We start from the raw sequence: 15,379 nt of genomic DNA on the forward strand, positions 1-15,379 counted from the left end.
TAAAGCAGTTTAATAGCTTCTTACCAGCTTGACACTTTCTGAGCCTTAAATACTCCCGCATTTTGGTTTCTTGTGATGATCTCACTTACATCTGTAGTGTATTCATTAAGAATTAACTGCAAATCAAGAGCAGTAATAAAAATAATAAAAAATACTTTTTTCCCCATTTTTAATACCTGCATAATGTCTTTTGTCTCTTTGGACTTTATTAACCTGTAATAAATCGGCCATTTTTCAGAAGCACAAATTTTACATTTCTGTTCCAGCACATCAGTCATGTATCCATGCAGCATCTTGCCCTTGTGGCCTTCCTCTACCTGTAGCTGCAGAAGGAGCTGAAAAAGACTTCCCATATCTTATATACATTTAGAAATGTAAGAGTTTTAGCAATTTATCAGAAATTGTCTAGTGTGGTTACTGAATACTTGGTTTAGTTTGTTCTGCTTTTGACTGTATCAGTTGATCTCAGTGCTGAAATTTTGGAGGTTTATGGGTTTTGAGTATCTGCCCTGCTGTAAGACACACACCTGGCTCAGTCTGGGTAAAATATGTAACGGGAGCACCTTAACCAGTAGGCAAGGGAGTTTTTACTCCGCTTGCTTTCTTGAGAAAGTTTTGGAACGACCATAAAAGACTGTGCAAAGCAGTAAATAATTTTTCTTCCTCACAGGCACTGCAACAGTGCTTCAGACTCATGTCTCAGCTTCTTTCAGATTGGAAGATTAGGTCACAAATTTGTGTAGCCATTCAGGCAGGCCAAAAATGTCAATGAAAAGTTTCAAGAGAACCTGTGCCCAGTCATCTATATGTAGAAAGTTAACCTTCATAATCAGTTATTTGTGGTTATTGAGGAGTCATTGTAAGGAAAAGGTGTAGCAAGTAATCAAAATCTATGAGACTACTAAACGTTTCTCAGTATGAATCCATATGTATTTGAACAAGTCAATCTAAAATACAAAAAATATATTAAAGGGATATTTTTGGTAAAGATGTCAATTATCCCTCTTTCTTACTTAAGATATGGTTAGGAAGATGTTTCTAGGAACATAAAATATGTTGGATTCTCTGCATGTGCTCTTCAAAGAAAACTGAGCACTAGTATCAGGCTAATTTAAAATATTACTGGTGTATTTTTTTATTTGTTTTGCTAAAATCACATAAATTTGCCTTCCTAACACATTGGCTATTTAAGAAAATATATATTAGGAAAGCCTCTACCCAAACATGTGAAAGAAAAGTCAACTGATATTTCATGAAGCCAAAAACTACAAATGGCACAGCAGAAAACTGGTTTGAACAAATCTCTGTAATTTTAAATCTTTAAAATCTTTTCCACAATATGAAATGAGAAGTAGTAATGATTAGTCTATATGTGTGAAGTATAAGGAAGGCATAAACAATTCCATGAGCAAAGGATGGTATTTTTAAGTAGAGGCAGTAGTAATGGTATTGATAAATTAGCTACATTGCACTGAGCAAAATTATTAATAATTGTTGTAAACATGTCAACACTAGCTTTTAAAAATAATTTATGAGCCCATGTCTTCAGGCATTCAGGCTGACACGACCTTTCTAACTAGATTTCCAAGGATTTCCAAAGATCCATACATGATATTTTAATGGCCACTATAGTGCACTGCAACAATGTTTTGTGTTATTAATGCTTTCAGAGAGTAGTTCAAATTACTAGCGCAGTGTGAAACAGAGTTGAGGCAGAAGGTGCACAGCCTCTCTAGACAACTGTCTCTAGACAATTTTTACTAAAAATTAACTTCATCCTTGGATTTGGACATGTTGAACTGAACATAGATGCTTTCAGTGTTCTGGGGAAGCAGAACTTCACAATTTTGTCTGACTACCTCATAGATATTACCTAAGATGCAAGATTTGTATCTGAATGCATATCACCAAAATTACAAAGGGGGATGAATCAGATAACTTTACCTATGTATGTCTTTATTATTTATTTGAAGTATCTATATTTTTCTTTTTAATACTTTCTTTACATGTTCATGGAAGAGCTTAGATAAAGCACATTAAAACAAGAACAAGTTTTGAAAGAAGCTGTCAGAGCAATAGCATCTCTCTTTCTCTTATTGATTTTACAATAAATGATCTGTTTATCAATTAAATTCTGCCCATGATAAACAAAAGGAGTGAGAGTGAAGTGTTTTAAAAGGGCTAGTAACTGAAACCGCAATATCCTATTTAAAACCTTCATAAACCTCATGTGTAAGACCACTGATTAATATAAAATATGGCTATATATTTCACTGTAAAATGGTTAAAATAACATCAGTGATTTGAAATTAATATATTCATGAATAGTTTTAACTTGTACCATTTCAACAACATATATAGATATTGAAAACAGACACAGCGAATACTTCATATGGCAGTATGAAATGGAGAATAGTACGAAGAATGCCAAAAATTAAAAGAAAAATCAAATCCTCAAAAGCTTGAGACTTCACAAAGCAAAGCTGTTAGTTACGCTCACTGAATAGCAATAACAACAACAAAAACAACAATAATTATGATGATGATGATAATACAAAGGCAGATTCTCAGATGCAATGCACTATTGCCAGGTCGATTTTCAATTACATTTCACTGATGTATTCATTTGTTTCTTAATGTGCTCATCTTGCCCATTAAGAATAATTAGCAGGCTTGCTTGGTGATTTCCTGGCTTCTGACAGTGATTTTATTTTATTTTTTTCTTTTTTGTTGACAACCACTTTTACTTTTTTGGAAAGTAATTTTTGGATATTATAGTATGACTGGCATGTAATTTAAGCTTCGCAAGAAATTTAGAGGGAAGATGTAAACAGTAATTTCTAAACAAGATTATTTTAATCTAGAATACCTACATAAAAAGCCTAATACTAGGTATTAACTATTCCTGAAAGCAGAATCTAGAAAACAGTATTTTATTCCACATTAATTCAGTATAATAAACAATTAAGAAATACCATCAATGATAATAAAAATTAGCGGAAATGCATCATTTGTAGTTTGTGGCACATGGGGTCAAACATTACCTCCAATTATACCGAAAAAACTGATTTCAGTGTGTCTGAAACAGATCTAAATTTAGCCTAAACTTCTGTTATAGATAGTCACTACAGAGAAGACTGCAAAGGAAAACTACCATAAGACAGACCATAAAATTACTACTGAAGTCCTTAAAATGCAACAAAACTTTTGTTATGTGCACTTTTAAGAATACATTCCACCTACACTGTAAAGTTCTTAGTTCTCTGCACTTTGGCACCCTGCTAATATTAAGCCCATTGTAAAATCCAACACAACAAAGGCACTTTGAATGCTGAGCCTTCAGAGCACCAAATGTTAAAAAAGAAAAATAAATTCCTGTTAGAGGCTTCCACCAATCACTGCTCTGAAAGGGATTCGCTGAGTGAATACAGATGAAGACTTCTTGTAAGACTTTTGGAAATAAAGGATATTTCTAAAACACATTGTGAAAAACTAAGGTGTGATAATTAGATTACATTAACAGTATCTTTTTCAGGAATAAAAACACTTTAATTTGCTTAATTACAAACAGTAAGTAAATACTTCTACTGCTCACCACTTTTTCTTGCTATAGAAGACTTCTAAATTTCAAAAAAGTTCAGGTATGTTTATGGAATCTGCTATGCAAGATATTTGCTGAGTTGATGATTACTGAATTCACCTGAAGCTTCTTGTGGGTAAAATGACTTTTGGATAAATATGTATGTTTCTATAAAACCTCAGTTTGCTTTTTTAGGCTAGTTTTGAAACACTTTATTTCTCCCACATTTTTTATCCTCATAATGACATATAAAAAAGGATCAGACGGGATGATGTTAGTTAAAAATCACAGAATAATGAATACTTCTCTCTTGAAACATGAATATAACAAACCAGAATGTAACAAAACAAAAATACCTGTAACACAACTGGGAACCTGCATTTTCAAGAATAAGGAGACATACATGATGTAGGATTGGCTATTTTTAGCACGAATTTTTTAAAATGTTGTAAGCAGCTGCAGTTACCTCAGTTACCTCTGACAAAGTCTTTTTAAAGGTAGTAGCTAATATTATTGTGCTGCAATGTCTCCTGTTTACAGTCACCAGCACCTGCATTTTTTTAAAACCACAAACTAGTTTAACTTATTTTTTTCACTAAGTACTAATTTTGTTAATCGTCAAATACATACAAAACTCAAATCTAAATAATTCTGATGATGCAGTGGCCAAAACCTGAAAACCTAGTCTGCCTTAAAATGCAAATGAAAAGATTACCAAGGAACAAAAGCAAATAGATATCTCCCTTTTTTCCCCTCTCAATTTCTAAGGGCTATTAGTATTCACTGTATATATCTGTTCTTGTTCTGTGCTGATCTTTAATGTGGCCACAAATTATGCTCACTCGTTCTCTTGCTTAGTCAAAGTCCAGTACAATTTTCTGAACTATGTGTTCATGTTAAAAGGGCATAATATCAATTTATTCCAATTTAAGAAATATAATAAAATACTTTCTACAAGGGATGGAGAAGTTTTACAATCTTACATCAAGAGAAATAACGATAAATTGATAATTGATTAAGCACACTAAATAGGCAATTTGAAGGCAGTTATAACTTAGCAGCAATGATGAAACCATGCATTTCAATATATACTGGAATAGCTATAACACTACACAAATACTTGGGAATTTTAAGAGGCTAGCATTTGAAAGTAAAAAAAAAAATTAAAAATCTACTTCTGCAAAATGATTATTTTAAGGGGAGCTAATGATTTGATTCACTGCTATACCTCTGCAATGTGCAGCATACACACAGGAATCTTTCAGCACTCGACCATACGACAAATATTTGCTATTGTACTTGCTCTATACCAATACTTACATTTTTAATTAAAGAATAAAATGTGCCATTTATTGAGGGGGAAGCTGCAGATCTGTTCAAGATATTCTACAACTGTTTTTTAATTACTTATGTAGGGACATTTTCTTAATATACTACATACTGTCTGTCTTTATATTGATTGTTACTTAGCCAGTAAAAAGGAACGAACACAACAAACCAGTTTTCTATCTGAATAAGGATACTTTTGATGGCCTTTTCATTTCCATCAGTTAACAGAACTTCTTTGACATCTGCAGAAATAGCAACCTGAAAAAAAGAGCACAGCAAACAATGAGCAAATATGCTTGTCTGTGTGGAAGTGAAGACAGGAGTGACAAGCCTTCAGTATCATGCTTCCTCACCTATTTCTCTGTAACAATCTTCAATCTTTTTTCATTTTATGTCTGCATTATTTTAATCATTCAATCAAATCAGTCAATACTTTTATCATTCCATTTGCGGGAGCCTCTATCTTGCTATCATTCTGTTCCGTAATTGCATTGTGACAGCGGATGATGGTATTCTGAGAGGCTTTCATTTGCGGGCTTCTGTTTATCTAGTAGAGCCATCATACAAGGCTGTCACTCTGCCTTTCAGCTTGCTTCTGTCTGACTGCCTGATGCCCTTCATATAACTTTGCATTGCAGGCAGATGGCTTTGTAAGGGTAATTTTTTTGTGAGCTTTGACATGCTCGCACATTGGGCTGTAACCTCGACACATTGTATAAGAGCGACAGGTTTGTCAAATGCCAATCAGTGTAACAATATGCTTTTATTTGTAGAGACATAAAAACTTGTCTAATGCACTGCACTGCTACATAATATCTCCTGAATACATGACTCAGAACCCAGAGAATGGTGAACGACTCTCCTGAATGGCCAATCTAATTCAAAAGAATCTAATTACCGAGAGCTCTGGATCATGTTTGTTGGTGTAATAATGCAGGCAAAACATTAGCAGCTATATCATGGTGCTCCAACTGTGATTCGCCAGGCTATTCCTGTATCTTAGCAAATGGGACTATAATCTGAAAAAAAAAAAAAGCTTCGGCTATGGCAATGAAAGACAGACCGTACGTGGCCTGGAATGTCACAACAAGAGATATTGACTACACAGAGGTAAAATGTTTCTGCTCATCGAGGCAACCATAAAATCAATATGATACGAAAGCAAGTCAGTCTAGAAGGTCTCTCAAGACTCTGCAGCTTGACTGCAGCTGAGGCTGTTGACAGTTCTCTGACCCAGCAGTTGGAGGCACTGGAACATTTTTCCTTTTGTTTCTTCCTCTGAATGGGATTGGAATTGAGAAAAGACCTACCATGAGCCCAGCCAAGCATGTCATGCCACCCCCTAGCTCACACACAGCAAGGTCCCTGAAAGAGAGAAAGGAAATGGTAGAACCCATACAAATTAGATGAAAACGGTCAGAGAGACATATATGTTACAAGAACAAATTGCCATCTGCAGTAAGAACTGAGCTACCAGGAAGTTGTAGAGACATGACTAGGCTACCTCATGTCGTTTTGCGTTTTAAAAATAATTATGAAATAGAAAAGTCACAAAGCAGGCAAATCAGTGGGGGTTCCCTCATTAGTGTTCACTGCAACATTACCACCACTGAGCTGAAAAATCTGAGAAGGTTCCCTTTTTTCCCTTGTCAATGGCTCTGTCTTTTAGAACTAAACTAGATAGAGTAGCGAAAGATAATTGTTAGGAAAGGATAACAATGTTAATCCACATTCATTCTTGCAAAAACAGTTAAGAGAATTAAATGGGGACATTAATATTATTTCTATATCTCTCCATATAGTTATGCCTAAAAGCCTTTCAGTATTAAAAAGAGAGAAGTTTTAAAACAAGCCATGTACCACCTAACAATTACACACGAAGAAATCCGATCCTTCAATTAGCACTTAAAACTGCAAGTGACCTACAAACAATGCTGTTATGAACAATGCTGGGAACAGCAAACAGTTAAGCCATAGAAAACTAAACGAAGTTGGTGTCAAGAGCCTAAACCCAGCCTGAGCCGAGGGCTGAATACGTGGTCTAAAAGGCTGCTTTTAACTTAGACCATACTGTGCTGTTATTAAGATGTGCATGTGAAATATAATTTGGCATAGAGTGTGCTGGATAGAAGCTTGCAGGGGGAGCCATAAAGAATGTCCTCCAGAGCCATGGCTTGCCCCAGGAGGGGAAGAGGGAGGGATGCTGACCCCACGCTGAAACTGCGTGAAGTAGCGTCTAGGGCAAGGCAGAGTTTCAGTTTAGGAACATGCTGCTTTATAGCTAAATCCACAGCAACTGTTGCAGCTGGCAGAAACATTCCCATTGACTCCCTTTTGACAGGCAGAAAATGGAATTTCAGCAAAACAGATGTTTGGGGTTTTTTTGGTGAACCATTTCTTCTCTCCTAAAACACCAACGTTTGAAAATCTACATTTATGTTTATCTCCTTATTCACTTGACACATATTTAGCAAGAGCATCTAGTATGCCATACCAGCATCAGTACACAGATGCCAATATTTTGTTCACTGAGGCCAGCAGACTAGGCTTTATGACTGTATACTAATGATCACTGTCTGGATGGGGTTGATTAATTTTTCTTACACTCCATAAATTTTATTTGAAAAAAGCCTAGTTACCCTATTTAACAGAAATGAGACAAAAGATGGACATAGTTTGGAGGAACAAGCTGTACATAAGACCAAGGAAAATATAAAACAGATGTGGGAAATTCACAGTTTGTGGTTTAAATAGGATTGCAGGTTTTTCATCACACAAATTTTTATTTTTATAAACCTTAGATGCAAAATATCTTAAAAGTATATACATACAAGATTTAGAAGGCACTTAATCCCTTGTAAGAGTCATGCTTATTGCAGTAAACACAGAAAGTATCTAAAGTAGGATTTTTTGTGCACTTTGAATCAAATTTGTTGGTACATAATATCCAAGCATTTACATATACATGCATATGTATTTATGCATACAAATAATAAATTTCAGCACAAGTTCCCTTATTAGCAAATTTTTTAAAATCACATGACTGACTCAGGCAATATTTAGTGACATTTATCAATGAAAATTAAAACAAAACCTCTACTCTGAGTGTAATGTTGAGAGAGCATAATCATGGGGAGATCAGGATGTGAAGCTGCCCGTTTCTTCCATGGAAGTTTGACTGATTGCTGTCTCTGAATATCCAGGCTTGCACACCCAAGGTAGGAAAATACCCTTTTAGTAAGCAGCAGAGAGAGGTTTGCTGTGAAGAGCCTCTGAGAACAAACAGTGTACGAGCCACAGCAAAGTGCTACAGGGACACCACTACTGCAGCAAAAGTCACACAATGCAGTGCCCAGCTACACTCGGAGAACAGAGCAGTGGCTAGCAGATTATGTGTGATAGCTGCCTCCTCTAATGGGGTGGGTTTCATTCAGATGGTGAATAGAGTATAACTGAGGCTTTAGAAACCAGGGCATGCTTTGGTGCTGGGTCTCTGATTTCAGATTGGAGAGTCTGAGCAAGCTGCTGGAACCAGCTCATAACTGATACACTTTCAGCTTTAGTACAAGGGACAGGGATTTAGAGCTTGGTCTTAATCTATTTCACCAACACTGTGTGTGCACAAACTGAGGGATCCTCTATACTCCAAACTGGTTTACTTGGCATTAGCCTTGCACTCTGGCTCAGAACACAAGTTATGCCTTCAAACAGCTTTTCTTGGACACCATTCATCCTCTGGACAAGGAAACTTCAAGGATTTGCAAGTGCAAAGTCCTGTATACTCAAGGGGAAAGAAAGAGGATGCAAGACGGATTCTATTTTTAGGCATTCCTATTGGAGCCTCGATAACTGACTTCAAAATGTTTAGAAAATGAGAAAAAAATCCTAAAAAAAAAGGAAGTGTAGGTGTCTCAAAATTGTTTCATAACACTTAAAAACAGGTGCAAATTTCTCCATTACTTTATGCAGTGATTATTATGTATTTTATCAGGTAATATTTTGCTTGTTTCTGCAACAGATGTTGGTTTAAAGAATGTCTTTTATTTTTCCTGACCTTCACAATGAGTACTGATCGATTGGAGCTTCACTTTTGTTTCGCAAAAATCAAAGTGAAATAAAACGCCTTGAGTGGAAATCAAAAGTCTTTGACATATAGCAGAAAGCTTGCTGTGCAATATTAGTACCCAAAGGCAGCTCAGAATTCTTTGTTAAGGGCAACGTGCATTCACCTTGAACACTTTAAATTTAATCTGAAGACTTAAATCATATCAATCTTTACCATGCAGATATAATAAAACTAGCAGATTGTAAAAATATCTTTTTATGTTTAACTCTGTACCTGAATATTTCATTGTGCTTTAGGCAGTAGTAAGCCAACACTTCTTCAGATGGCCAGAGACCTATAAAACAAAGATATTTGTCTCCTTAATACAGCCTTTTTTTTTGTCTGAAATAATATTTTAATTCATACCACCATTTGCAGACCTATATCAACTGTTTAATTTTCCAAATTTGCCATAATAACAAGGAATAAGGAAACAAATAAATATTCTAATGGAAGACTTCTGATTTAAGCATTGGATCTGAAAATTTCATCTATTTCATCCTGACTAATGGTCAGAAATTTACATATGTCTATACTTACCCATAAAAACTGTCAAAACTTTAAAAGTTATATAAAATGTCGTTCTATGAAACTTCTAACATTTGGGCGTTTGTATGAATATTAAACTGTTTTTAATGGGCCAGGTGAGAGGCTCACCTGTCTTTGTAGTGTTTCTAACAGTGGACAACAGTCATCTTCTTTTTCAGTAGCTGTCCTCTACACTTCATTTTTCCACAGTTCGTTTTTATTTAGGTCCTTTTCTCTTAATGGTTTGTTAGGTCAGGTATCAGTCTAACTGTAAGGAGCACTGACCATCAACACATGCTCAGGAAAAATACAGGACTAGAGAAATAATGCAGCATGATTTCTAGTTGTGGCTCAAGAAGTTCCTGAGAAGGAGGGGAGATACAAGTGGTGAGGTCTGTTTAACAGTCACCAAAGGATTTTTCTAGCTGTTCTGCAGACTGTGGTAAACTTTCCACAGCTGCAATGTTTCCTGCCAGGAAGCATCACAGTTTTACCATGCTGTAAAAAGGAACATCTCATGTCTCTTGTTTTGTACTTGCCTCCCTGTCATTTTCATCTGAGGGCCTCCAGTATGGGAACAGACAGGAGTAATTGTACTTTTTTTCACCTGCTCTGTGTTATTTACAACTTTATAAGCATCCATCATAAAACTTAGACTGGTCATTGCCAAGCTTGGCAAATGCTTGGAGGCATCCATGCAAATTTACCCCCTCAGCACCACTGATTCATGAAACTTGCTGTTTTGTCTGATCTGCTTCCCACATCATTTGAACATCTGAGATTCTGTGGGCCACAGAGAGGACAGCACAGATCCTGCACAGCTTGCATGCTCTCCTGTGGGTATGAGTCTCCATTGCTATAGGGAGCCTGGGAAAAACAGATTTGTACTGAGGCACTTGGGTTAGCTTCCCAAAGTTAAGGGAGAGTGAATGAAAGGTGTATATGGTTGTATGTGCTTTCCATCTGTTGTTGCTTAGCAATGGAAAAAAAAATTACATGCTTATCTACAGGTGAAAACAAGAGTTAGTCTCCCCACACAACAGAGAGCATTATGAATTAACATGCCAGAAGTTTAATATTATGAACTACAGACACTTCTGTGCTTTCAGTAAACTTAAAAACAAGTGTGGGAATATTTTAGATATTTCTAGACAGATAAACTGAATTCTATGCAGCTTACTAAGCATATGGATCTTTTAGACCATTTTAAATCAATTTTTTTCCTTGATATTTAAAAAACATCACAATATATTTAATAGAAGAAGTAGTCTGGGAGAGACACTGTCTTCCTTTTAAATCACCTAGATCTTGACTCTATCAAACGCAAAATTCTTCTTTTCCATCCAGTAAATATTCTGAATTACCCTTACTCATGGTGAGAAATAATGAAAATTTATGAATATGTTGTCTCCCTGTTGATCAAGCAAAAGCTTAAACAGGGTTTGGCCAAGACTCTGAATGTCACTTTTGCATGAGAAAGATCTTAAAGGAAAATAAAAAAATAAGTAAGTAAATAAATGAGTGACAATTCATCTGTATGTCAAAAGCAGTAAATCAGTGGTGGTATTTGTCCTGTTCATGACAGTTTAGGCTGATTAGGTGTTTGCAAATGTGCAATTTTCCTAAGAGTTGCTAAGGGTTAAAATAAAATATTCACACATGACTACCCATTCATTAGTGAAACATATATTAAGAATTGTACAGGATTTGCCATCTTCCTTTTGAGCATTTTCAGTGCTTTTGAGCATTGAAATACACTAAAATGACAGATTTTGCAATAAATATAATAACCATTTCAATATTTTAGTGTATAATATAAAGAATGTTTCCTTTGCATTGACTGGTGCATACTCAAGCAATATATAAAAGTGCTTTTTTAATACTTAGTGAAGACATGGCTAATTTAATACAATTTATAATACTTAAATCTCACATTACAAAAAAATCCTCTACACCCACAAACATAAAAAACCTAAATCCATTGATGGCAAACTTTTAGCCTGAGCAAGTTTTAAAAATACTTGCCAACTATAGCAAAATTCGTCAACATTTGAGTTTCAGTACCCTCACTTTTTTGGTGGTTGTTATTGCAATGGCACTTTTAATGGTGTCACTAAATATTTTATAAGGGTCGCCATTCCTTCTCCTGCTACCATTACAACGTTGATATCGGCTGAAACTGCAGGTGTATCAGATAGCTCTGTGCTGAGGGAAGGGTAAAGCACCTTTGGAAAGACAATGCTCTTCTTTAAGCAGATGCTAGTGATGCACACGACTCCCCTCCCCACTCTCTTCCCCCACAGGGAAGGAAATATCACCTGGGCAATGATATAAACGGCTGGCAGCTAAAAAAGCAGGAGTCAGGAGGTCTTTCACAAACACAGGTCTCAAGTGTGGAAGCACACAGTGCTTCTAAGCTAAGCCAAGAAGCCAGAAGCCAGAATATCTGTGTTAATTTTACTAAAAGGAAAAGCTTCTCGTGCTTGAACAGGTAGGTAAGCCTCTTTACCTTCAAAACAGGGATAAGCTTAAAGATCCATGTGGAGGAGTTTGCATTCTGTCTTCTTCCCCTTCACTCTGACCTACATTCACCAACACAATGACCTACATTTTGAAGTTGCAAGTATAAGATAGTTCTGCCTCTTTTACAAAACATACAGTTGTAATGCAGAAATGCAGTAATTCCTGAGTTAACAACTACCACTAAGTTGTGAAAAGCATCATTTATTTCCTACAAACACATACATATGGATATGGATTAAGTTCCTTACAAACACATTTAAAATATGTAAAATAAAATTATTACAATTTTGTGTTATGAATTTGATTATAAATACATAGCACTGGATGGGTACCTATTTGCATGTGCAACTACTTATACATGAAAGTCAATTATTTACACATGTATACGCAAAAGAGTATCAAAAGACCCTCAACTGGTGCATGTATTTAAAAGGCTACAAATATACTATAAGTCCTAGACAGAGGAGCTGAAAAACTGTAAAAAGAAACAGAGAGAAACAAGAGTTGTTTTTTACAAAAATAAATATTTTGTGACATTTATTAGAGGTTTTAAACCTCTCTACCACCTCGGTAACTACGACGTGAAAACAGAAAATAGTTGCCAGAAAACGGTGGAACCTCTACTGAAACAAAGAAGTTGTGTTTGTATTTCCAAGAGAGACTCAAGAAGGACTGTGATTTGGCATGTCTGAAGACATGGGAGAGAGAGAGTGTTCAGAAAGGAATGCCTGTCTGCATTCTGACTCTTGGCAGGTACCCTTTCACCATTAGGATGGAGCTAGACATCCACTACAAATGTGCCATGAAAGCAATGACGTCTACTTCCATACAGGTTCATGAAACTTACTACAGCAGTAGGGGTAGAAAAACATTATCACTAAATAGTATGATGATGGATGGAGAAACCCTGTATATGCAGACATACAAAATGCAAGCATTTCTACAGCACTTACCACCATATCACAAAATCCCACCATAGTAATGGAGTCTACCTCACAAGACCCTGGAATAATTTATCTTCTCCTGATTTTGCACATTAGGAACCAAACTAGGAGATAGAGACAGATTAAATTACTTAGACATGCAGAGTGGAATTACGGGAAGGGCAAGAAAAAAACCCTGAGTCATCCTAAGACAGTATGAGGTGTGATGTAACAAAAAAGACACTCAAACTATTCCCAGAAAGGAACAGCACTAACAAAAAAATCACAATAACACTAAGAACACATTAAGTTGGTTTTATTACTCTCATGGTGTTTACTAATGGGAAGTGTCAGGTCCTTCTGCACTTAGCCATGGCACAACAGGTCTCTAAAGCAACATTCAGCCCATGTGGACTAAAACATGTGTAGACAGCCTTCCAAGGATTTTTAAGAGTCAGGTAGAGCAACACTAGTCCAAAGCACCACAAAACCTGCCTTACTGCTGCATCAAACCTAAAAGTGGTGAATACTGTATGATATAATAGAATAATTTCTAGTATAAATAAATTATCCAGTATTTAAAAATAAATAAAAATTAAGAATTATTGTTTCTCCTTTGTGGATTTTTACCACAAATTTTAAAGAATGCTGTCACACAAATACTGAGATTTGATATGAAGTTCTTTAAGAGCATCCTGTTATTAGAAAATTCTCAGGATACAGTGCTCAGAATTTTGAGATGCATCTTTTAAAAGAAGACATTTGATGACTACATCTTCAAAAAGGAGAGGAAGCTGCAAAGGAGTCATGGTAGCTACTGATTACTTTAACCAGGACAGTGCAAGATTAGCAGAACTCAGCATTACTGGGTGTCAATGAGGAAACAAGAGGGCAACAGGAGGTGACAGGTGAACTGTCCCTTGGAGCTCTGAGTAGGAGGTATAAAGCTGTCCACCTGCTTCACTGACACTAGTGGATTAAAATGTTCTTTTCCAAGATAAGCCAAACGGAAAGTTTTGTCACTTTTCCATAGCAGTTCACATGGCCATCTGATCTCACAACTGAAATTTGGTCTTGTATTTGCAGTATTAAACTATGAGATGTCTTTCTATTTGTCTGAAGCTTCAAGTAAATTTTGCATGAATCCTATCTTAACCCTCAAAACCAAAGACAATTTAAATTTGAAAAGTCAGTCATTTTTCCCAGCTGAATATTCTTTAAAAGACCTTTTTGCTTCTACTTTATCTTGATTCTTGACTACATGATCACCTTATTTGCTCTAATACTAATCAAACTGAGAGGGGGAAAAAAGCATTGAGGGCAAATTGGTGAATAATGTCTCAAAAGAAGTACCAAAAATTGCACTGAGCAATGATGAATTGTTTTCTGACCCTAAGAAAAGTATTTTCTCATCCTTATACAAAGATGCATTAGTGGTGGAAAGTAAAAAAACCTTTGGCATCAGAATGGACTTTGCAGTGGTGTTCAATTCAGTACCTATCCAGACAGCCAACTATTCCCCATCTCATCTGCTAAAAGACTGAAGTAGATGGAAAATCCCCAAACCCCATTTTTTTCTGTTGCTCATCACCACCATGGACAAGAAGAAGCACAGTACACCTACTGGAGGTCCTGATTGAAATAGGACAAGAGATAAAAATCAAGGTTCAAAAGCACAGTAATTTGCAGTAAATTTAAAAATGAGGCTCACATTATATAGCCACTGAGAGTGGAGCACTAAAATTCAATTCCAAGTCAAAGAAAAATTATAAAGTTATGAATAGCACAATTAAAATTAAGTACAAAGTGGATGCACAACACATCTGCCAAATATACCATACTAGTATCTTATGAGATGGTTGTTCAAAGTTGAGGAATAGCTTGAGTAAAGACTACCTGTGATTAATTGTACTTGTAATTAGTTTGCACGAATAGCTCGCAAAAATTCCATACCTCAAGCCCCTTTTCAATACAATTTTATCACTTAAAAAAAATGTTAGTATAGTCAGGAAGTAAAGATTGTATTTTGACTCACTTGTTCACGCAACAAAATATGGCACAGAAATAGAAGGTGCTAAGGGAAGAAAAAGTACGTTAATTCATTCTGTTTGCAGTCCACAATACACCTATATTCAAACATGTGTCCCAAAGTTTGCATTTACACCCATCTACAGGAGAGTCATATAAAAGAGGAGTCATCATCACCAAATCAGCTGCAGATGCTGTGCCTGGAATTTTAAAACTATTTTCCTACAAAGTTAAGAGAACAGCTACAGAGTTCCGTACCATTCTGGACATTTGACTGCTGCAAGTATCAACACATGAGCTAAGGAGTTTTCGAAGTCTAATCTGAGGCTCTGTATTCTGAAATTTACTCCAACTGTATTTACA

General features: G+C 35.8%; 1 protein-coding gene across 1 annotated transcript in view; it reads right to left on the reverse strand.

Annotated features, from left to right (window-relative positions):
• Positions 1-15,379, reverse strand: part of CAMKMT (calmodulin-lysine N-methyltransferase) — a 247,286-nt gene that overhangs the window by 31,500 nt on the left and 200,407 nt on the right. Inside the window, exons 4-7 of the mRNA XM_054399142.1 lie at positions 9,249-9,309; positions 6,220-6,274; positions 5,104-5,167; positions 25-91 (exon numbers count right to left, since the gene is read on the reverse strand). Of these exons, the coding sequence (XP_054255117.1) occupies positions 25-91; positions 5,104-5,167; positions 6,220-6,274; positions 9,249-9,309 (247 nt within the window). The remainder of the gene's footprint in view (positions 1-24; positions 92-5,103; positions 5,168-6,219; positions 6,275-9,248; positions 9,310-15,379) is intronic.

The sequence above is a fragment of the Indicator indicator genome, chromosome 2 (assembly GCF_027791375.1).
Source record: "Indicator indicator isolate 239-I01 chromosome 2, UM_Iind_1.1, whole genome shotgun sequence".
Classification (NCBI taxonomy): Eukaryota; Metazoa; Chordata; class Aves; order Piciformes; family Indicatoridae; genus Indicator; species Indicator indicator.